The 22,729-nt window shown below is 52.6% G+C and overlaps 8 protein-coding genes across 8 annotated transcripts; 5 read left to right on the top strand and 3 right to left on the bottom strand.

Annotated features, from left to right (window-relative positions):
* Nucleotides 1-18: 18 nt before the first annotated feature.
* On the bottom strand, nucleotides 19-2,381 carry VTN31DRAFT_1651 (uncharacterized protein; the record flags this gene model as incomplete). The annotated part of the gene is made up of 2 exons (XM_069401732.1): nucleotides 19-2,028; nucleotides 2,088-2,381. 2 exons carry the CDS (start codon nucleotides 2,379-2,381, stop codon nucleotides 19-21), a joined length of 2,304 nt encoding a protein of 767 aa, XP_069264507.1.
* Nucleotides 2,382-2,561: 180 nt separating this feature from the next.
* On the top strand, nucleotides 2,562-3,434 carry VTN31DRAFT_1652 (uncharacterized protein; the record flags this gene model as incomplete). Its single annotated transcript, XM_069401733.1, has 1 exon — nucleotides 2,562-3,434. One exon carries the CDS (start codon nucleotides 2,562-2,564, stop codon nucleotides 3,432-3,434), a length of 873 nt encoding a protein of 290 aa, XP_069264508.1.
* A 188-nt stretch (nucleotides 3,435-3,622) lies between these two features.
* Nucleotides 3,623-4,011, bottom strand: VTN31DRAFT_1653 (uncharacterized protein; the record flags this gene model as incomplete). Its single annotated transcript, XM_069401734.1, has 3 exons — nucleotides 3,623-3,668; nucleotides 3,724-3,916; nucleotides 3,978-4,011. The coding sequence occupies 3 exons, from the start codon at nucleotides 4,009-4,011 to the stop codon at nucleotides 3,623-3,625; spliced, it is 273 nt and encodes a 90-aa protein (XP_069264509.1).
* An 871-nt stretch (nucleotides 4,012-4,882) lies between these two features.
* Nucleotides 4,883-6,386, top strand: VTN31DRAFT_1654 (uncharacterized protein; the record flags this gene model as incomplete). Its single annotated transcript, XM_069401735.1, has 2 exons — nucleotides 4,883-5,686; nucleotides 5,739-6,386. 2 exons carry the CDS (start codon nucleotides 4,883-4,885, stop codon nucleotides 6,384-6,386), a joined length of 1,452 nt encoding a protein of 483 aa, XP_069264510.1.
* Nucleotides 6,387-6,671: 285 nt separating this feature from the next.
* Nucleotides 6,672-7,509, top strand: VTN31DRAFT_1655 (uncharacterized protein; the record flags this gene model as incomplete). The annotated part of the gene is made up of 2 exons (XM_069401736.1): nucleotides 6,672-6,754; nucleotides 6,888-7,509. 2 exons carry the CDS (start codon nucleotides 6,672-6,674, stop codon nucleotides 7,507-7,509), a joined length of 705 nt encoding a protein of 234 aa, XP_069264511.1.
* A 1,716-nt stretch (nucleotides 7,510-9,225) lies between these two features.
* On the bottom strand, nucleotides 9,226-11,582 carry VTN31DRAFT_1656 (uncharacterized protein; the record flags this gene model as incomplete). The annotated part of the gene is made up of 3 exons (XM_069401737.1): nucleotides 9,226-10,797; nucleotides 10,852-11,261; nucleotides 11,318-11,582. The coding sequence occupies 3 exons, from the start codon at nucleotides 11,580-11,582 to the stop codon at nucleotides 9,226-9,228; spliced, it is 2,247 nt and encodes a 748-aa protein (XP_069264512.1).
* Nucleotides 11,583-12,754: 1,172 nt separating this feature from the next.
* On the top strand, nucleotides 12,755-15,669 carry VTN31DRAFT_1657 (uncharacterized protein; the record flags this gene model as incomplete). The annotated part of the gene is made up of 4 exons (XM_069401738.1): nucleotides 12,755-13,258; nucleotides 13,320-14,966; nucleotides 15,034-15,603; nucleotides 15,658-15,669. 4 exons carry the CDS (start codon nucleotides 12,755-12,757, stop codon nucleotides 15,667-15,669), a joined length of 2,733 nt encoding a protein of 910 aa, XP_069264513.1.
* A 1,793-nt stretch (nucleotides 15,670-17,462) lies between these two features.
* On the top strand, nucleotides 17,463-18,677 carry VTN31DRAFT_1658 (uncharacterized protein; the record flags this gene model as incomplete). Its single annotated transcript, XM_069401739.1, has 4 exons — nucleotides 17,463-17,768; nucleotides 17,821-18,202; nucleotides 18,250-18,597; nucleotides 18,649-18,677. 4 exons carry the CDS (start codon nucleotides 17,463-17,465, stop codon nucleotides 18,675-18,677), a joined length of 1,065 nt encoding a protein of 354 aa, XP_069264514.1.
* Between the last annotated feature and the right edge of the window lie 4,052 nt (nucleotides 18,678-22,729).

Genomic DNA, 22,729 nt, shown 5'->3' on the forward strand with positions numbered 1-22,729 from the left:
ATCCTGCTCGCTGCCAGTCTAGCTAAGCAGCACTCTAATCTCCCCAATCGTTCTTGGAAACAACGCACGGAGACTATGCTTTTCCTCACCACCACCGTCCGATTCCCCATCCCCATCCCCATCCCGGCCACCGATACCACCCCGCACGCTCACTGAAACAATATCACTATCCCGTCCGTATCTCGAAAATCGATCCTCCTCGGCGGCGGCCGTCGCAACAGAAGAAGAGGAAGCAGGAATGCCCCTCGCCTCATCCGCCCCGATAATCATCCCCTCGACAAACTCAAAGTCCCGACAAAACGCCTCGACGGCATCCTCCGTGACGCTCTTGACGAGCGAAGGGTTGCGCAGCTGTTTCAGGTTCTCGGTGGCATCCATGAGGGCGGACGGGAGGAAGTCGTCGAGTTGCTGGCTAATGGCGGTGAGGTTCTCCGGTTCAAAGGCCGGGATGTTGGCGATGTCGGCGAGGTTGTGGTGCTGATCCTGCGGTTTGGAGTCTTTGTTTTGGAAGGGTTCCAGGGCGTCGAGGAGGACCTGCAGGCCGGAGGTTTCGAGGAGGAATTTCCGTTGGGCGTCGAGGAGGTCGGTTCGGAGGTTTGTCAGGTCGGTCGTGATGGGGCCGGCGTGCGTGCTGGCGGCGAAGGAATGCGTGGAGATTGTGGAGCGCACGGCGAGGAGGACGTTGGTTTGGTAGATGGCGGCGGATTTTTTGACATCCTGGTCCTCCTTTTTGTCCTCTTCGAGTTCTTTGACCAGGCTGCGCGCCAGATCGACGAATGGGTCCAGGGCGACCCGGAGCACTCGCGTAAACGGATTCTCTTGCCCGCTGTCGGTGTTGACGTTCTCGGCACCGATCGAAGCCTCGTACGCTTTCATCAACGACGTCACCGTCTCGAGTGCGTCGGTCAGGAACTCCGGAACAGAGAGATCGTCTGGAAGAGCACAGCCGCTCACGTCGTTTTGCACCGACTTGACTTGCTCTTGCATCAAAGTCACAAGATGGTTGAATGTAAAGTCTACCAACGAAGCGATCACTCCGACCAGTTCGGATTCGCTCCCGACTAGCTTCGAAAAGGTATCTCGGTAAAATGAGAGTAGATTGGCGACCTTGTACGTAGAAACTGCATCGTCGTGCCCTTGAATCACCAATTCGACTCGTTGGCGAAGAGAACGGGACACGCCACTCAGATCCCGGTTCACGAGGTCGCTGAGAGCTTTCTGGCCATCAAAAACAGGAGCCCCTTCTTCCCCGTCGATGCGAGACCAGGGCTCGCTGCCAATCCCGGCCTGGATGCCGCGGGCAATCTCGTCGCCCTCCGACACGAAGAGCGTCTCCAACGCCTCGCGTTCGGACACTGCGGCCGAGTGAACCCATGCCAACATGTCGCCCACATACCGCAAAGGATCATGGGCAGAGAACTCGATGGGCTTGACGTTGCGCTCGCCGGCTCCCGTGCCGGACGCAGCTTCTGTCAGCGCATAGTGGAACGCATCTGACAAGATGTACTCTCGCGCATCGGCGAAGAAATCCAGGCAGCTGTGGAACAGACTCGGGCGCTCGGCCAGCACCCGCAGAGCCCGTCGAATGGAGCTGTTGATCTGCGGATCTTCGAGGTTCAATGATTTAAATTCCTTCTGGATCCACTTGTACAGCTTCTGATATGCCATGCTGAGCTGCTTCGAGCTCTGTTCCATGATCTCCAGCCCCAATCTCTCACTTTCCCCGCCCAGCAGGGCCTGGCAGTCCTGGTGTATTTGCTTCACCCGGCTCAACGTGCTGAAGAATCGGTCGTCGACCGGCTCCGCGGTCGATGTCAACGCAATCACATCATCTTCTGACACGAGAAAGTGCTTGGAAAAGGCGTCGAGCAAGCGCTGTTTCGTCTCGGCCTCGTTCTTTTGCCGCATCAAGGAGGATGCTTCCTCCAGCACCGGGTCAGTGTCTTGCCGCGCCAGTGAGATGTGCTTGCGCATCTCGTCGCATGTATTCTGCAAGCTCGCGATCACGGTTCCGATCCGCTTTAGTTGCTGCGCATCGTCCGTTAGTCGAATTTGACTGAGGTTCTGTGTCCAACATTGTATCCCACCTCCGCGACCTTGCCAAAGTCCTTCACAATGTCACCATTGCAGTCAATCACCTCTTTCTGTACATCCAGATGCAGCTGCCGCCGCGTTTCCGGCGTGTTGCGGGTGTTTCTGAGGTCCAAGGTCGCCAGGGCATCTCGGATGTCGGAGTCGGCGTAGGACGCAGAGAGTACAAAGGTCAGTCGATTCGACAGCGCACTCGATCGTGACGCGGCATTCGCGCTGCCCAGGGTCGGAGACGCAATGCCCGAGCCATCGGGGGAATCGCTCCCTTTACTCGAGAAGTAGCTTGTCATTGCGACTCCGAGTGCTGTTTTTGATGATTTGGGGGGAAACCAGGTAGACAGACTAGCGGACTCCGATGCGGGACGGATTAACGTGACTCCATGCAACAACAATTCATCACAACCACGACGCGTGAATAGCTCCAGTATAGTATCGCATTGGAGCTCGTTCTCGGATTCCCTCTGGCAATAATGGACTACTCCCTCGACTCGCCGCTCATCTCCCCCACCAAGGCCCGACAAGCTGCCATCCAGGCCAAGGACTGGGCCTACGTCAACGCATGGCTAAGCCGCAAGTACGGTCCCAACGAGGTGCCTCCGTTCGAACGCAATGAGGATACATTAAAGGCCTTGCTTGCTATTGCAGCAGCCAACGAGGCTGCCGACGAGGAAGCAGCGCTGCTCCATCGGGCGCGTGAAGAGATTGTCCGCGCATACAAAAAAAGAGAAGAGGAGGAAGATCCGCGGAAGAAAGCTCTCTTGGAGGATATAGAAACTCATTTGGACAAGAAAGGCGAGGAGAACCTGAACGATCTCGCCGAAACTGCGGTTACGTTGGGTTCCCTCGGCACGTCGAATGCGGATCTGGGCAATGGAATCATGGAATTGACGCGGGACGAATTCGACGTGGCAGACCAAATGCGCAATATCGAAGCATTGCAGGCTTACCTCGACAAGGAACTCAAGGCACTCCGGCAAAAACTCGATGATCTCAAGTCTAATCCGGTTTACGAGATTGATCCGAATTTGTCTGAGCAGACGGCTGAATGGAACCGAAGCACGAAACTGCTCATGGCCAAGGTTCAAGGATATCACGAGCGCATCACCACTCTCGTGAGGACAGTGACTAAGAATGGGCCGACGATTCAAGATATTGTGGCGGAGGAGAAGGGTGTTTTGGAACTTCAAGGGACCGTCAAGAGACTCGAGGCGCGCATCAATGCTTTTCACAACCTGCCTCCGCAACTGGACCAGGCCAGGGCCGAATACAAACGGCTCGAAAAAGAGGTACAGCAGCTTCGACAACGGCGAGACCGGATGTTCGAGAACGCTGCCTCGAAATAAGTCTCTACAAAGCCTACGGGCCATATGCTACAAGAGCAAGATTGGGTCGAAATTTTGGACGTGTAATATTACTGCCCACGCAACAATCCTGGTGTATTACACCTTTGTGGGGGAAAGAATTACAACATCTGGTCACATAGGAAACATTGTCTCATGAAAGGACACCCCATTCCTGATCCTTGGGCAGCTTACGAGGTGCCGCCCACACCCAAGGCATTCTTCACCTTGTCGCCACTGCACACGAGGGTTAGCGATGACTTGACAAAGTTCGCTGTGAAGAACTACTCACATAGTACTGGTGGCACCGCCATGGGCCTCATTGTCGTGGACACGCTGGCCCTTGTCAAAGGTCGACTGGGTGGACGACTTGGACTCGTCGGGCTGCAAGCCGCGGGTCACACGGTCGGTTGTGTCCGTGACACTTTCCTTGACCTTTTGCTGCGTTGACTTGGCGGAGTCAGGAGTGACCTCCTCCTTGGTCTCTGTCACATACTGTCAGCATCCTGCTGCCTGCAAGTATTGCCGAGGGACGAGACAACATACTTGTGGTGAAATCTTTGCGTCCAGTGTCAGACATGGTGAATAGACTGATTGAGAAAGTTGAGTTGGAATAGGACGTTTGGTTAAATTCTTATATGTTGAAGCTCTTGATCGTGATGGAGACAAAATACGAAGGGGATATCTCGGCCTTTATATGTACATTGAAGAGCACTCTGCTCTAACTAGATACAGCGATCATCCTATTTCCTGTGACGTCCTTGACTGCTTCCTCTCAGTCCAGGTTGACCTGTTGTAACAACAGCATGCCAATCACAAGGGCACAATCCGTCGTCGATCGTATCCGGGCAGAGGGATTCTACTCTGCATGCGATATTCCCATTCTTCCATGACGTTACAGTGACCTCTTTTGAAGTCATTACCAGCCTCCTGGGTGGGCAGTAAGAAACCCTAGCATGTGCCTCGATACCTCGAAAACGTCCAAGGCCTCGGTTGAGACAGGCAGACGAACGACGGGGCTCAAAAAGCGAATGACGTCACAGGCTCCTTTTCCTCGGAGATACGTATCTCCAACCTCCGAGTCAATATGGGTCACGTGATAATAATCGGGCCGATAAGTCATGTGACTCTGCTTCGCCTCGCCACCGCAAGGCGACTGGCAGGAACATGCAGAGATGAGCAATGACTCCTGCAAGGCTGACCAGAAGTCTTTTCTCATTCTCTCTTCTTTCAGTACAACAGTCAACCAGTACTCTAATCATGTCCTCGTTGAACTCATGACCGTTACGGCGCCCTTTTTTTTTCTTCTCTCTTTGTTTCTGCTGTCCCGCTGTCATTGTCTTGTTTACTTCTCTCGTAGTTTCTCATTCTCAATTGCTTGATTAGTTCGGTTTGGTTTGACACTGTTTTGGTCGTGATCGTTGCGAGATATACTATTACTCTGCATTTCAATGCAAGCGTCTAGAACCGCCTCAAATTGGGACTTCACCTCGGTGATTGAACTCCTCTACAAGCCGGCTGCCCTACCCGCCGCCCGGACGGAGTCCATCGAATCCGATGGTTCACTGAGCTCTCGCCCTGCTGAAACTCAGACACAACCAAGGAATATTCCACTGAAGGATGGAAACTCACGCAGACTCGGAGATTTTGGACCCGTGTGGGGTTTTCTGCATGACCTGCCGTCCAGAATCCCGGAAACAGCGACCAGCACACTGCATGGCCATGAAGATGCACCAACCACAGCCGTTGAGAAGAAGACGCCGTCTCGTGCGGCTCAGCAAACGAGATCTCCGGCCACGGTGAAGTCTCCAAAGCCGAAAACCATTCTTCAACGGCCGGCTCGAAGGAAGAACGTGTCAAAGACTGGCTCCGATACCTTGCAGAATGCCTCTGGTAGCGCTCTGTCGGACAGTACCACGGCACCAGAATCGGATGGTGATTCGAGTATATTTGACTCCCAGGATTCCTCGAGACCAGCTTTCACGCTGGCTCTGCCGCAGGCTGGCGCTGCTGAAAGCAGCACACCTCTAACAACACCGCCCTCATCCTGTGAAGAGGATTATCCTCTCTCTTTCAAGAATTATTGCAAACTGCAGAAACATTCGGTGCAGTACAAGTCAGCTGCAGAGCAGAGGGCTTCATTGCTGCACAAACTCACGAAGGATTTTTCCGACTTTGCTGGACATCGTCTTAAGAATTTGCTCTTGGGCACAGAGGGCTCTACTGAAGTCCATGTTTTTGTTGACGTATCTAATGTGGGTATTTTTGACCTTCGCTCCTTTGTATCCAGTGCTGACAGTTTTATAGATTTCCATCGGATTCCATAGCAGTTACAAGGTCGCGCATGGCATCCCGCTGACCACGCATATTCGCCGTTTGCCATTATCCTTTCGCAATCTTTCATTGATACTGGAGCGCGGACGTCCGGCGGCCAAGAGAGTACTCGCCGGATCCGATCGATTTCCCGAGATCAAAGACGCCGAAAAGATCGGCTACGAGGTGAACATCCTCGACCGAGTTCATAAGGTCAAGCACTTGACACCCCGCCAACTCAAATACCGCAACGCCCTCGGCAACAACGGGCATCCGGGCCAGCAGGTTGAAACGAACACCTCGCCCCCGGAGCGCTGGGTCGAACAAGGGGTAGACGAAATTCTACACCTTAAGATGATGGAGAGTCTGGTGGATGCCGAGACTCCCGCAACCATCGTGCTTGCGACGGGCGATGCGGCTGAAGCCGAGTATTCAGGCGGGTTCCTGAAGATGGTCGAGCGTGCCCTGCAACGCGGCTGGAACGTCGAACTTGTCAGCTTTGACATAACCACGAGCCATGCCTACAAGCGCAAAGCGTTCCGCGAGAAATGGGGCGCGCAGTTCAAGATCATCAATCTGGAAAAGTACATAGACGAGTTACTGGACATTAGGGCACAGCCGTACAGAACGGCAGATCCGTAGGTAGCTACGAATCGACAATCGGCAAACATAACTATTCCTTGTGATCATAATCAATTCGGATTATTCACGTCCGTAGGCAGCAGTAGACGATACAAGTCCAAGACTGGTACATCCGTCATCAGCGTCGGGACAAGATGCTGCTGTCCTTGGTTCATGCACCACCGTTCGGGACTGAGAGAGCTCCGACGGATCTACCTTCATCATCGCCTATCATGATCGATTGAGATATAATACTTGTTCTCCGACCCCATCAAATCGAATACCGCCCAACGCACACAGAGCAGCATGAACGGACCGTCGATTCAGGAACAGCCCCTCTTTGGTGGCGCCATCGCGGCCGCCATCCCGCAGGGCTGGGTTGATGGGAGGTAAGTTTCAACCCACACCATCAAATCCGATATACAACCTCCAAAGAAAATTCACCACTCCTCCCGTGACAGGGAAAAAAAAAAAAAAGAATGAAAATGAATCATGAAATTGAGCTAACCCCGCACCTCTCAGCAATCTTCGTCAAGTCCCCGACCACCAAGAACTCTTCCTCTCCAGCACAACGTTATCCAGCGTCATCTTCGAGATCAACGAGTTCGTCGCGAACGAGCAAGCGGTGACGGTTTCCAGCACGACGCAAGGCGCGGCTTTACTGTCGTCCTTCCCCTCCTCGGCACTGCCATCTCCGGCAGCAGCAGAAGACGTGGTTGCAGCACTGTACCATGTCCATGACCTCTGCGACGAGACGGAGGGGGATACCATTGAGATGGTCTCCCCGCCGGAACTGGTGACGTTGCCGCGACTGAGTCAACGGCCGGTGCGTGCCTATGCGGGGTCTGTCAGATTCAAGTCGTTCAAGAAACGGCGTCCGGCCCAGCCCCAGCCCCAGCCCCAGGGGGATCAAGCCGGTGCGAATGGTGTCGCTGCCCAACGCTCAACGTACTCGTGCCGCTTTCTTGTCATCCGTTTGCCCGAGCAGACGACCGATATTTGTGTCTATGTGAATGTTCCGTTTGATGAGTTCGAGGAGCGCGGGGATGAGGCCGGTCTGGCTGCGGAGGAAGCGCTTGCTACGGCACTACTTGCGAGGATTGTGGAGGTGTTTGAGGTGAAGGATTGGGGAATTTTTGGTTGATCTTCATTGGAGAAGTTGGTATGGTTGGGGGCTCAGGATTAGTGGAGGTCTGGGGGAAGAGAGAACGAGAGAAAAAGAATCAACGACGGTAACAGGGTCGCTTGGGACGACTCTGCTACGATTTTCTCAGGTTTGCTAGGTCAGGAATGTAAGGACCTCTTGGGTAGTCTTGTCGGTTGACGGTGAAAATGATTTTGGCTGATGCAGGAAAAGTCTTGCCATGCATGTAGCAACAGAAGAACTATGCATATCAAAACACCAAGAACGGTAGAAAAATTATCATGCCCATGGCTAGAGACGGCCACAGCCTTCACTTCCAGAGACATCTCAAACTTTTGATAGTTTCATCGACACTCGTCCGCAGCGGTTTCCGTATCTTTCCGTGGAGCCTCCGCTCTGACTGGCCGGGGTAGATTCAACATGAACCTTCCCAAGCTTTGAGGAGCTCAAGACAAAGCATTTTCTCGGGTTCACAGTGCCACCCTCAACCTGGATGGAGTCGATGGACTGGGGTGTGCATATATTCTACCTGTTGGGCCGCAGTCTCATCCATCATCCCAAGAATCAATCCCTTTCTCTCTATCACAAAGGCCTCCACCGGCCTCCGAGATATCGTTGAAGGAGGAGCCATGGTTAGCCTGGATCTACAGTAGCCTGCCTCCTGCTTACTGTTCGTCAGGAGACTCCGGAAGATATGTACTGACGCTGTCTGTGTTTGCTCCTGCCCATTCCTGGCATCCCCCTAGCCAGATACAGGTCCAAACGCAAAGAACTCGACTAATGTTGAGGCAAATCCAGACCAGAAGCCGAAGCTCAGACGACACAATTGTCCTTGTACCCAAGAACTTGACATGAGGTGCCCTCGGCATGGGCATCACGACAGATCCAACGGAGTATACTCAGGGTTTTTTTTTTTCTTTTCTTAGCCGCTTTCCATCGAACTGCTCCGTCACGTTCCAGGGAACGGAAGAGGTTTGACGAAGAGCAGGGCCGCGCATTTGGAAGTCCTCCAGAGCTTGATTGAACCTTTGTCGACCGACGGCTTTTTCATCAGTAAGATTATGTCCTCCGACTGATCGCCTCAATCGACACTGTGGAGAACCCGGTCGCCTCAGTATCGATCAGATCGCTCAAGATAGGGAACTCCGTGAAACGTTCAAACTCCGGGGTTCCGCCATATTTGAGAGCTATACAGACTCAAATCCCAGACTCAGTTGACAATCGACATAGATTCGGAAACCGAATCCTCGGCACACCTGAGAGTGATACGCCAGATCCAGCCGGAAAGGGCATTTGACTCGCCAGCCGATGGCGATTGATTCTATGTCTATCGAAAGTTCCTGAGCATTTACCAAGAGTTTTCTGCGAAGCTGCCTTAAAGTAGTTTAGGTTATCGTCAATCCAGTAGTAATCTCACAGAGTTCGACTGTGTGCACTTACTAGCGATCTGAAAGGCCCATGTTGACTAAGTACGCATAATATAGAGAAGATTGTCTCAGGGTTAATCCAAGGCGAAGTACGAAGTGAGTCGAACTGATCAAGAAGTTGAAGACACGCACAACCGATGAATTAATCTGACAATGATGGACTGAACAATCAACTCTGAACGCTGTACAAGGACGAAACTGGAAAGTTAAACCCATGCCGCCAACTCCAACAACCAGAACGAACAGACACGCCAACCTGCACCGCAAAGATGCATGTTCAATCATCAAATCACACCACAACTCCGTTCCTCATGTTCTGCACCATCTTGGGCCCAACGCCTTTCAACGTCCCCAACTCCGCTAAACTGCATACCTGATGCTTATGCCCTTCCTCTGCATCTTTCATCTGCATGTCCATCTCACAGAGACAGTCAACAATGGCCTCAGCCTTCTTCACCCCGACCCCCTTGAGTAGTTTGGTTTGGCTGACGTCGCGGGAGTTGATGACATTGAGCAAGTAAGCTGTTCGTGGCGAATGCGGCGGTTCTTGCTCATTGACTCCCATTTCGTCTGTTGCCGTCATCACAGTTTCGCTAGAACTGACTCGCTTCCGCTTCTGGCCGACCGAGATAGTGCTGACATCGTCCTCGTCATCGTCCTCGTGCATCGGCTCTTGATCAGCGGCATCGCCGACGTCGTCTCGTGACTCAGTCCGAGCAATTTTGGATCGCTTTTTGAGGCTGAGGATGCTTCCACGGTCGTAGCGACTGGCGGTATCACTCTCCTCGGCGGCCGGCTGTCGCTGTTTCTGCAGCTTCTCTTCCAATGCTGCGATTTTAGCGGCGAGCTTCTCTTTGCGGGGAAAGAAGGGCAGCGCCATCCGGTACATTTTGAGCGCCGAGGTATCCTCGCCACGAGCGTGGTGTTGCTTCGCCATGAGAAGGTACGAGAGACCTTCGGCGCGCGCGTCCTCCGTACCTTCAATGCGCTTCTCCAACATCTCCAAGCGACGCTGGACCTTTTCGCTGATCTCATTAACCTGAGCCTGCCGTTTCGTTGAATCTTCCTTTGCCCTTGCGGCCAGGATCTCTTCAACTTTCTTCTCGACCAATGCCTGAATCCTCTCCTCCGAGATCCCCTCCTGCGACTTGGACGTAGGCTTCTCGGTCTCCGAGTGGTTCTCAGGCTTTACTTGGCGCGCGACAGTGTTTGCAGCATCTGACTTCCGCTTCGGAAGGGATGACCTCCGCGGGAGGGATGTCCTTTGTGGTTGTGAGGGTTGCCTATCTGAATAGACATGGAATGCTTTCGTCAACGGTTTCTTCTCTTCAGCTTTGGACGGGTCAGCTGCTGTGAGGTTTGCATTCACTGATGCTGCCAGTGGTCTCAGAGGCTGGCGGGCTGCTGACCCAGCACCTGCGGACCGCGCTGCGGGCCGTGCGGGTCCCTTGAACATTGGCTCATTCTCAATCTCGCGCACTTCAATCTTCTTTGTGCGGTTTGCAAAATTCAGTGAGCTAATAGTGTCCAAGTGATAGGCCCGCACAGGAGCAAGATTCAAGATCATCAACGTGATACCCTTGTTCTGACCCAATGAAAGGATTCTCGTCATCTTGGATTCCCGATATGGGATCCTAGACTGCTTCTTGCTGATTGCTTCTACGCATTGGGCCAACACAAAGAGGCTCTTGTTGATACTCGCCGATTCCACCATACGCTCTTTTCCGTTTTCCGTGCGACGGTTGTCCTCCGATCCTGCCAGGTCAATTGCGGAGACTGTGCTAACGCGGGTTTTGTCATCCGTGGTAACAGCAACTTTCACTGACAATATGGCGTGCGATCGTGATGAGTGGGCATTGAGCTGGCGTCGTTAGCCATGTAAATTACCTTGCCTTGCTGTTCCCTCGCTTCTTACCTTTGTCGCCCCGGTTGAGCGGTTGATGTTCCCCTGGTCATACAAGCTCTCAAACTCTTTTAGAGTCGAAACCGGTCGCTCTGTCAAACCCACGACTATCGTTTTCCCTCCGTTGTCCCTCAGAGGAAGTCCCGCCATGGTCCGCTTCTCAGGCGGTTCGAAAAGATCATAAACTTTATCATTGTATATCTCATAATAACTCATTAGGATCTGGACCTTGGTTGCGCCCTCCGTGTCCTTCTCGATCTTTCGACACCGTCGAAAGATAGCACTCAGAAGGCGAGGTATGACACCGCGGTCCTGCAGGCTTTTACCGCCTCGCATGGTGTGCGTCTTGCCTGTCCCGGTGACTCCATAGGCAAATATTGTAACGTCGATTCCGCCGAACAGATGCTTCACCGTGGGAGCCACTGTTGCTTGCTGTCAGTGACGATCAGTCCGATGACTTGAAGAGGCCTCAACCAACCTTCTGCATCGAACAGCTCCTGTTGCGATGTCTCCGGGCCATACACGGCATTGAACTGAAAAGTGTATAGCTCTGCATCATTCTTGGGATTCGGTATACGAACGACGGTTTCGCGATCTTTCAGCGCCGCTGGCGTCTTGCTGTTCGGGGAACTTTTTCGAGCTTTGACGGGGTCAGGTGAGGGGTGGCCCGTCCGAAGAATAACATCGAGCTCGCGCTCCGATTTTAACAGAGGCCTCACGCGCGCAACTACGCGAACACTCATTTCCTTATGTCCCGCGCAAGGTGCCGACTGTCCTAGGAATTGATGCGCCGGAAACAGTAATGTATATCTCCTCCAGTTTAATCGAGAAAGAAGAATGCGCACTCGAGAAAATGAAACATCAGGGAACGACTGAGGCGGGAAAACAAGAAGCGACTGGCAAGGAACCAGAAATCAACTCTCAACAACCCAGAAATAGCAATGCAGCTCGGAGGAACCCTTCGAAAAGAAAGTCGATTTTGTCCGAGTGAACGTTGAATATAGAGTGCGCGACTGATAGGAGTATCCGGAGGACTCCGTCCGAGTAGTTAGTTACCCATTGAAGCAAGAAACTCTTTGTTTGATTCGTTATGAAGGCTGACGATGGTTCCCCTGGCAACTGCACGACCTTAACCAAACTTGTCGAACCTACGAAGAGCCCTTGCCTCATCCGGTCTAGTGCGCCTAGGGCTCAACGACTCAAGTCACGTGTACGGAGTATCACGTGAGAGACGCTTATGTCAGCGGTATGCATCACAGCAGCTCTTGGCATTTGGAGGTGAACTTGGCCAGTAGTACGAGTACTTGTTCACAGAGTAAGGTTACTCTTCCATTCAAAATTCCACTTCAAGCTGAGATGGAGCAACCACAAGTTGCCGAGTCGAATTGACCCGAGTAAATATCATTCCAACAATCAGAAATCACAGTTATCTAACGTTACTATTACAACATGAACGCGCCAGCTATCCAATATCCGAAGTGTAGAGCTATCAATCCAGTACGAAGAAGCTGTCCGGCTCAATGATTGGCCCGAAGACCTTCCCGCAGGCAGTTTAGCAAAGGCCACTCTACTCTACCCAGACCAAGTGCATCACTCCCGTCTCATCGTTTACTCGAGACCTGTTCCGGTGTCGACTTCGCTGCACAGGGGCCGTCGGCTTGGTCACCCCGACTGCAAACTCCTTTGGTTAGTTGCCTTTGTGATCCTTACGGCTTCATAGTGCGTTCATCCCTCCACTGTTGCCTCCCCACATTGGCCCATCTGGCATCTTGGTAACTTGCCAATGATCGAAACTAACAACACAATCCAGTGGTCGTTTGAGCAAAGACCGCCGGGCCCATCTGATAGGGGTTCAAGATTCGATTCGCATCGCTGACCGCTAGAGCAACAACGGATCCGATTGTCCAATTCTTCCATGTCCGCACCGCAGGGAGGGTATCCTCCGCCGGAGGGCTACGGTACGCCACCGCCGGCTGGAGGCCACGCACATTCCGGAGGGAAAAAGAAGCGCGCCTATGCGGGAGAAGCATTCGAGCTCGGCTCGGGCGCCAATGCGGCTCTGGGAGGGCAACCAAAGGCCGGTGGTGACTACGCAGCGTACGCCGCGCAGGCCGCAGCGGCCGGATACCCCCCCGATGGTTACGGGACGGACCCAAACGCGGGATATGTTCCTCCACCTCCATTGTACCAAACTCCGACACCGACATTTGGCGCCGCGGCGGGCGATGCCGGTGTCGCACAGGTCACGCAGCAGTTTGGTCAGATGGGTGTGTCCGATCCGGCGCGGCCAGCGCAGCCGGGTCAGCAGGCCCCAAGACCTGTACAGTTGAATCAGCTCTACCCGACAGATCTCTTGACTCAGCCGTTCAATGTCGCTGAGCTAGATTACCCGCCGCCGCCGATCATCTTGCCTCCGAATGTACGGACCCCCTTGTTTCTTCACAACGACGCCTGGATATCTTTTGCTGACTTGCAGCTAGAGCACGGTCTATCCTTCGCCAAATGCCAACTGCCCACCGAAATATGTCCGATCCACCCTCAATGCTGTGCCGATGACGCACTCGCTCCTCAAGAAGTCGAAGCTTCCGTTCGGCCTGGTCATTCAGCCCTATGCTTCGCTGCATGACTCGGAGGATACAGTTCCCGTGATTCCTGACCAGATCATTTCACGATGCAGACGTTGCCGCGCCTACATCAACCCCTTTGTTACCTTCCTCGAGCAAGGTCATCGTTGGCGCTGTAACCTGTGCAATTTGACAAACGATGTCCCGCAAGCGTTTGATTGGGACAGCACCGTCCAGAGACCGGCAGACCGGTCACAGCGTCCGGAACTCAATTACTCCGTCGTGGAATTTGTCGCCCCTCAAGAATACATGGTGCGACCGCCGCAGCCGCTGGTATATCTGTTCTTGATGGATGTTAGCTACGCCTCGGTTACGAACGGGTTGCTGGCCACGGCAGCCCGATGCATCAAGGAGAGCCTTGACCGCATCCCGAATGCGGATCGACGGACTCGACTTGGCTTCCTGGCTGTGGACTCGAGTCTGCATTACTTCACGATCCCGCGCGACGGATCAGAGAATAACGATCCGAAGATGCTCGTGGTCAGTGATCTCGACGAGCCGTTCCTGCCCATCCCGGGCGATCTCTTGGTGACGTTGAGTGAATGCCGGGAGAATATCGAACGCTTCTTGGACAAGCTGCAGGATATGTTCCAGAACACGCAGAATGGCGGCTGCGCGATGGGATCGGCATTGCGGGCCGGCTACAAGCTGATTTCCCATGTGGGGGGGAAGCTGACTGTGTTGACGTCTTCGCTTCCCAACGTGGGCCATGGCCATTTAACGCCACGGGAGGACAAGAAAGTTCTGGGCACCAGCAAGGAGAACAGTCTCCTGCAGACGGCCAACAGCTTCTACAAGAGCTTTGCTGTTGAATGCTCCAAGGCGCAGGTGTCGGTGGATATGTTCCTGTTCTCGTCGCAGTACCAAGATGTGGCCTCTCTGAGCAACCTGCCGCGGTACACGGGTGGACAGACCTACTACTACCCTGGCTGGAACGCCGCCCGCACCGAGGACGCCATCAAGTTCGCCCGGGAGTTCTCCGACTATCTCTCGGCTGAGATTGGCCTGGAGGCGGTTTTGCGTGTCCGAGCGACCACCGGCCTTCGTATGAGCGCCTTCTATGGCAACTTCTTCAACCGAAGCACGGATCTCTGTGCATTCCCAGCCTTCCCGCGCGACCAAGCATATGTTGTTGAAGTTGCCATCGAGGAGAATATGACCAAGCCTGTGGTCTGCCTGCAGACGGCCGTCCTCCACACCACGTGCAATGGAGAGCGAAGAATTCGGGTTCTGACGTTGGCCCTGCCCACCACGCAGAATTTGGCGGACGTATATGCGTCGGCCGATCAGCAGGCGATCGCGACGTTCTTCAGCCACAAGGCGGTCGAGCGCGCTCTGAGCAGTGGCCTGGAGTCGGCCCGTGACGCACTGCAATCGAAGATTGTGGAGCTCTTGTCGACGTACCGCAAGGAACTGGCTGGTGGCAGTGTTGGCGGTGGTGGGCTCCAGTTCCCGGCCAACCTGCGCGCCTTGCCGGTTCTTTTCCTTGCTTTGACCAAGAATGTGAGTTTTAATCATCTCGGGAACTTTCACTTTGATCCGGATGGCTGATATATTTCCCTTGTAACAGCTCGGTCTACGCAAGTCGGCCCAGATCCCGACGGACTCGCGGTCTGCGGCCCTCTGCCTGCTGTCGACGCTGCCGCTGCCGTTGATGATCCAATACATCTATCCCAAGTTCTACTCTCTGCATGACATGCCCGACGATGCTGGACTGCCAAACCCGCAGACGGGAGAGATCACTCTTCCACCCCCGATGAACCTGTCCTCGGAGCGCATGGAGTCCTACGGTCTCTACCTGATCGATGATGGGCAGACGCAGTTCCTTTGGGTGGGAAGGGATGCGGTGCCGCAGCTGCTGCTGGACGTGTTCGGCGTGCCGGACAGGAGCCAGCTACGCGTGGGCAAGCATTTCCTTCCTGAGTTGGAAAATGACTTTAGCGAGCGCGTGCGGGCGGTCATTCAGAAGAGTCGAGACCACCGATCTCGAGGCGTGGGCAGCATCTACTCGCCGCAGCTGTACGTGGTCAAGGAGGATGGCGAGCCGGGCCTGCGGTTATGGGCGCAGTCGATGCTGGTGGAGGACCGGGCGGACCAGAGTGTCAGTCTGCCGCAGTGGATTGGGATGCTGCGGGAAAAGGTAAGACCAATTTTGATCATCGAGGGGATGCAGGACTAATCATGATCTCTCCAGGTAATCCAATGACGACGTTGATATAGTATAGAAGGTGGGAATGCTGTGCGTGATGATTCTATAGTTTTGAATGGATTGTTCTTGATTTCTCCATGCTGTTGTAGTGCTCTCTTGTACTGTAGCACGGAAGGTCCATACCTCTAGGTATCTACAACTTATTGCTCCTTCCCTCTGGTCTTGTTTCGTACTGCACACCCCATCTATCTACTGCAGGTGTAGACGACGGACTGGAACCAAACAAACCTGCGGAGGAATCCTTTTTCCGTTGTTCCGATGGCCGATGCATGGTGTCTGAGTGTGACCCACCGATGCCGTGCGGAATTGCCTGTTATTGGCGGATACGAGGCGGTCTGGTATGTATCATTGATTATATTGTCACTTTGTCACTCAGTCTCGAAGACACTGAAGAGAGTTATGGATGCCGACTGCGAGAACACTGACAAAACGAGTTTCATCAGCTTGATCGGAATGGAATGCATACTTTGAGTTTTTTTCTTCTCTCATACATACGGCCACTGCTGTCTCTGGACCATGTAACTACTGTATCCTATCAGCTAGGTAATGTATGGTGCCATCTGCAGCGGGACTCGGGACTCGGAACGGCCACGCCTTCATCCATCCATCATCCATGGATACAGTTTGTATGCAGCCATCGGCAGAGTCTAGAGCCACGGTTGTTCCCGCTGCCGATGATCTTTGAGCCATCCACCTTCGTTAACCAAAGTCTCAGGCAGTCTCAACAGGGTTTCAGGAAGCGGCAGAGTGCTGGAATTAGTACCTGCCCCCTCAGCCTCCTGTAGTCTAGTATCAGAAAGTAGGTAACCTCTGTAGTAGGAAACGTAAGGAGTATGGAGTCAAACCACTGTCATATTGTCGTTTCCATTATGGGATCCTACTTACTGCTCCAACACTGCCGATCTACATAAGGTAGGTACTTACATAGGTAAGTACTTGGGCTGTTCTTGGTCGAGTTGGAGGAAGTCTCATGCCGCCGTCCTCTGAGGGTAAAGGGTCAGAATCCAGAAACGGGCTTCTGGTGATGACATAATCATCTGTACCATTCCCATTGGTGAACCCAGAGTCCTCCTTCTCTTTGGCCGCTCTGGTTCCTTCCGTCTCATCCCCCTCGTACCTGCCCCACCTGTCCGTGACTTGATTGAGAGCATCTCCAGACTTCCGGTGCATCTTTTGAGTCCCTAAGCAGAGCCAACAGCCACATTCTTAAGCCTGGGATTTGACCTTGCTGATATGATCGCCGATTATTATTCTGCAGTCATCGCATGGTGAGTAGCCTGCTCTGGAGAGATTAGGCTATCCAAGTACCTACCTACCTACTATTCAGTCCTAGCTCTGTACGCTGTCCCCTGAGCAATCGGCAGGATTCGAATCACTGCCCAACAATGCCCCCCTCCCCCCGCAGTTCAGAACAATTCTGCTAACGCGACTCTGTGTGCATATGATCTCTAGAGCCGGGATTCTCTGTGACCAGCCTCTTTTGATTCGATCGCGGATCTGCAAGCTCGCGAGGACGCTAAAGCGCGGTGCGCAGTTGGAAGTCTTTGATCCTTGACAATCATTATTCTTTTTTATTTTTTATTTTATCTTTTATTTTATTTCTCCAAAGAGGAAAGACGTGACTCGGCACATCTGGTGAGCTCCTGCCTTCCTTCGCAGTGCGGTCAGGTGGTGTGTTGCTTCCTTGTCTGGATTGACGACTTGCTTTTGTCCCTTTGTTCTCGTTTCTCTCCTCCACGCCCTCTGATCATCCACGGCTAACGTGTCCACATTCCATCTACAGAGCGAAGATGGTGCAAAATCAACCTCCGCAAGGAGGTTCGAGAAAAATCTCTTTCAATGTCTCCGATCAGTATGAGATCCAGGACATCATCGGAGAGGGCGCCTATGGCGTCGTCTGCTCCGCCATTCATAAGCCCTCGGGCCAACGGGTCGCGATCAAGAAGATCACCCCGTTCGACCACTCCATGTTCTGCTTGCGCACCCTGCGGGAAATGAAGTTGCTGCGCTACTTCAACCACGAGAATATCATTTCGATCCTGGATATCCAGAAGCCTCGTAGCTACGAGTCCTTTACAGAAGTGTATCTCATTCAGGTCAGTGCTCCCATCGATAGTAGTGTGCTTGCTGGATATTCATCGTTTGTAGGAATTGATGGAAACCGACATGCATCGGGTAATCCGAACGCAAGACCTGTCGGATGACCACTGCCAATACTTCATCTATCAGACCCTGCGGGCCCTCAAAGCGATGCACTCGGCAAACGTCCTTCACAGAGACCTGAAGCCGTCGAACCTGCTACTCAATGCCAACTGCGACCTCAAGGTCTGTGACTTTGGACTGGCCCGGTCGGCGGCCTCGACGGACGACAATTCGGGTTTCATGACGGAATACGTGGCCACGCGGTGGTATCGTGCGCCCGAGATCATGTTGACGTTCAAGGAGTACACCAAGGCCATTGACATCTGGAGTGTCGGCTGTATCCTGGCGGAGATGCTGAGCGGGAAGCCTCTGTTCCCTGGAAAGGATTGTAAGGAGTTTATCCCAAAGCCGACTGGGTAGGACTAACGTTGCCAGATCATCATCAATTGACGCTGATTCTGGATGTTCTGGGAACACCGACCATGGAGGATTACTATGGGATCAAGTCGCGCCGGGCTCGCGAGTACATTCGATCATTACCGTTCAAGAAGAAGATCCCCTTCAAGGTGCTCTTTCCCAAAAGCAATGAGCTCGCGCTGGACCTGCTGGAGAAGCTGCTGGCGTTTAACCCCGCGAAGCGCATCACGGTGGAGGAGGCACTGCGCCATCCGTATCTGGAGCCGTACCATGACCCGGACGACGAGCCGACTGCGGATCCGATTCCGGAGGAGTTCTTTGACTTTGACAAGAACAAGGACAACCTGAGCAAGGAGCAGCTCAAATGTAGGTTTTTTGAATTTCGTTTCAGTTCACGGTATGCTGACTCAAGCGCAGATTTGATCTACCAAGAAATCATGCGGTGATTGAGCATCTGGAGTAAGGAGTTTGTTTTCTTTTTTTTTTTTTTTTTTTTTTTTTTTATTTTCTTCGATGTGTGTGATTAGCGAAGTGCTGGGTGTGTCTGTTTTTTCGAGATAACTACCTATACTATATCCCTTGCACTGTGTGTATCGATTGATTTTGTATTATCAGAATTGGATCAGCATTGACTATCGAAGCTGTTCGCGTAGGCTTGCTGGATGGAGAGACTCCCGACATGCGTTCTTGCACGGTTTGTCCCTACACGATATGGATGGGGTTATGGAGCCACAGCTGACGGTCCCCGAGTGATGCTAGCATTCTGTTGTTGTTTGCACTGGATCCTGATGCTTCAAAGTTACTAGGTAGTAGATAGTATTGTCTGCAGAGCAGACCGCTATATCAGTCAAGATGATGATGATGATGATGATCTCAAAGAGATGTCGCAACACCAACGGGGTCGGCCACCCAGCCCTACGTATGTATCATTATCATTTCATTACTGCTTCTATACCGGTGGTGGCTGGGTCACAACGGTTGTGGTCCATATTATTATTTATGTCACCCTATCAAGTACTACGTCCTGTTCAATCAGTGGGAATCGTTACTCATGCTCGAGGAAATACTATACCTATGTTGTAGCCGACGTAGATAGGCTATGATGGTTTTTTGATCAAAACTGGATAATGCAGCTCGAAGGTCGCCGGCCGCTTTTGACTGACGGCCTCATGCATTTGGGTACATAGTATGGAGTAGGTATTCGATATTAGTTAGAGCTGGTGGGAACAGACCCAGCCAGCTAGCTGCGGGTACCTTTTAGGGCACAATCGCAGGTAATTTAGGTACAAGAGGATCAGAAAGGGTCACAAATTTCGGGAGATCAGTACTCTGTAAGTACTAAGTAGTCTTTAACTATTAGGGCGTGATTTGGGGTGGGAGGGAAGGAGGAGAAAAGGGGGGTTGGTGGCAGTCTTGAATGAAGTGCTCGCCTGCCACGCAAGTTGAATACGCTGAGGCGATTTGAATAATAGGTGCTGTAGAGTATAAACCTACCCCAATATGCTCCGGGAGTTCAGTTATTCAATCACGAACATCAAATAACGGGGAAACATGGACAGATCGACAAAAGAGTGTACGCTGCAGCCGAGCGGTCCAGCCAAGCTCGGTTAATTTTTCGTTCCTTTGTTGAGTTTCTTTGTTTGGACAAGGACCGACTTTAACCTCTCATGCTGCATAACTACAGTGCTGACGTTGGTGTCGTCTCGAACAGGAGTCTCGAAGCTAATGAATTAAAAATGCCAGAACTCGAGGCTATGTATTGAATCGTTGACGATAATGGGGAATAGATAGATGACTGAGGGAACCGTCTGTACGGAACGCACCAACGGACTCGTGGTGGTCCGGAATGTCCGAAAAAAAGCTCTGGGCTAATTGGATCAAGCAGAACGAGTTCTTGTCTGTTATGTCCGCCGCCAAAGAAGGCCATTCGTGGAGATTAGCTGGATATTATAGCCGTTCAGTCGTGAATCGTGACAGAGCAGGGTGGGGAGCCCACCTGGAGATGATGTGCAATATTGGATAAATTGAATTAATAGGTCGAATCGCTTGGCGTGTCCGGTGTTCTGGGCTTCATAGGCACGTTTGGGTTTTTTTCTTTTTTTTTTTTTCTTGGTTGTCATCTGCGGATCGAATGGCAGCCGGCAGCGGGTCTCTTGTCTGCAGAAAAGCAAAGGAAACCGATGCTGCAGATGATCAGCAGTGATTTGTAAATTGTACTGAACAATGGCAATGACGATCAAGCACTCCGAGGCGAATCGGAGACTCTGCAGCCTGACGAAAGTATCCGCTGACCAAAACGGACATGCCCTATGGAAACGGCACGTCGGCTGCTTCCCCCGGGAACTTACATCTAGAGTCATCGTGAGTCGAGAACGAACTGTCCTTGGGAGCTTCGAGAGTTCTGGTGCATAAAGTTCCAAAAAATCAAAAAATTGGCGGCCAATTGAGTCAGACGTCGAGGCAGGGTCGTCATAAAGGAGTGGCTAATTGTTTTGTTGACAACTTGGTATGAACCATTCGGAGCATTAGGGACTGCAAGTCGAGTGACAGCACTGGAGAACAAAAAGTCGTTGGAGTGGTGTTGTGATGGATAGCTCTGAATCAACAGTTTGCACGTGTTGGTGCTGATGCTGCTGCTTCTCTTCTCAGGAGGCTGGGTAGTAGCTCCGACTTCATCCCAGCCGCGTGGCCAGAGTGAAGCGGAAGAGAGGCTCGACCTACATATCCCCGATGCTTGGGCGAACCATTAGCCTTGATAGTTCGTCAGTCAATACCATCCGTCTCCGCGGGCCTGCACTGGGCCCTTTTACTGACCACACACTGGCTTCTCGAATCGCCGCCAGATCGGCGTGGGTGTCAGATACGTCTGGGGCTCAGAGACCATGCTGCTGCCCCATCTTCTTCAGCCTCTCTCTTCCACAAGCTTTATCAGATAGCAATCCATTCCATCCTATCACCAAGGAATCTGCCATGCAGGTTCGGCGACGGGAGTTTTATTCCGTAGTTAGTGAGAATCAGAGAGCAGAGAGAGTCTTTGTTCCTGTGTTGCAGCAGTTTAAGTCGTTTTCTTTGATTCTACTTCAACTTTCTTTATTACCAAACCACAAGGAGACGAGACCGATTCTTCAAGCCCCGGGGAAGCAGCTCCAGCTGTTCTTCTCGGAGGATTCGATGTCCTCCAAACCTTTCCTGATCGAGAACAGCGCCTCCACGTCACACAACTCCGGGACAGGGATCTTCTCGAGACGCTCGCAGAGAACGATTGAGATCCTTCGGGAGCCGGCAGGGGTTCGAAGATACTATCATCATGATGTATCGATCTTCGAGACAGTTCACCGGAATGTGACAGGCGTGACATGGCCTAACGCCGAAGACTGTAGGTAGTGTAGTGTAAGAAGCAAGCATGTACTGTACGGGACCCTGCCTTAGCCGTCTGGACTGTAAGAAAGTCTTACCTACCATCAGAATGCTGTTTCTAAACGCTTGCTCTCTCTGGTCAGCCTTGCAAGTTGAACCCTGACAACACGAGGGTTGGCACTTTCCCCTTTCCAGACTAGCGTCAACCTAACCTAAGAGCCAAGCCGGAAGGCGCGCGCCGCGCCGGCCTGGCGGCCTCACTCTTCCAATGAACCACATCGTCTCACGCCGTAAGTATTTTCCTCGTCCACCATGCTTTCCAGATTGGCTTTTTGACCCCTCGCTGTCCTGGTGGCTACCTGCGCGTATTAGACAGCTAACAGCAGAAGAAGCACCGAATCACAACTGAAAATAAAAAAAAAGGAAATTGAGGCGAATGCCCAAATCGAGGACAACATCCCCGGCATCCAAGCTGTGAAACTTCCCCGGTGCAGCATTCTCTCCAGTGACAAATCAAAGCCACATCTGGCCCTCATCTTCTTCAGGCTTTGCTCTGCAGGCTCTTCTCTTGACAGACAAGCAATGCCCCGATGACTTCACATCATCGTGAGCTTCACCAGCCTCATCTGCCGAGGCCAGAGTGGTGGCTGCCGGTGATGGCAATGTCCAGACGCCGATATGGGAGATTGAGGAATCAAAATAGAAGGCTGCTTCCGCCCTGCATCACAGTTTCTAGCATGGAGGTCGTGTCCAAGCCATCAACGGTCTTGATTCCGTTCGCTAGCTTCGCCCCAACCTCTGCTTGGGTGAGAAGCCAGGAAGCTATGCGGTGTATGCGTAGTATACACCGTACCTTACAGAACCGACTTGACAGCTCTGGAAAATAGAACCTTCTAACAGATGATTTCGACTTCTTTCATTCAGTGACCCACCGGTTCTCTCTCCCCTCCCCCCCCCCCCCCCAACGAAGTCCCTTGTTGTCTGCTGCATGTTACAACCCGGCTCCGGTCCGACAGCGCTTCACCGAACATAGCCCATTCTTCCATTTTTTGCGAATTGCGTGGCAGTTCGATCCAGCTGTGTAATCATCTAGTCTCCTATTTATCGCAATGAACGTCCCTGGATCCGTGGCCCGTTGATT

Source organism: Thermomyces dupontii, assembly GCF_041956625.1.
Source record: "Thermomyces dupontii strain NRRL 2155 unplaced genomic scaffold VTN31scaffold_1, whole genome shotgun sequence".
Classification (NCBI taxonomy): Eukaryota; Fungi; Ascomycota; class Eurotiomycetes; order Eurotiales; family Trichocomaceae; genus Thermomyces; species Thermomyces dupontii.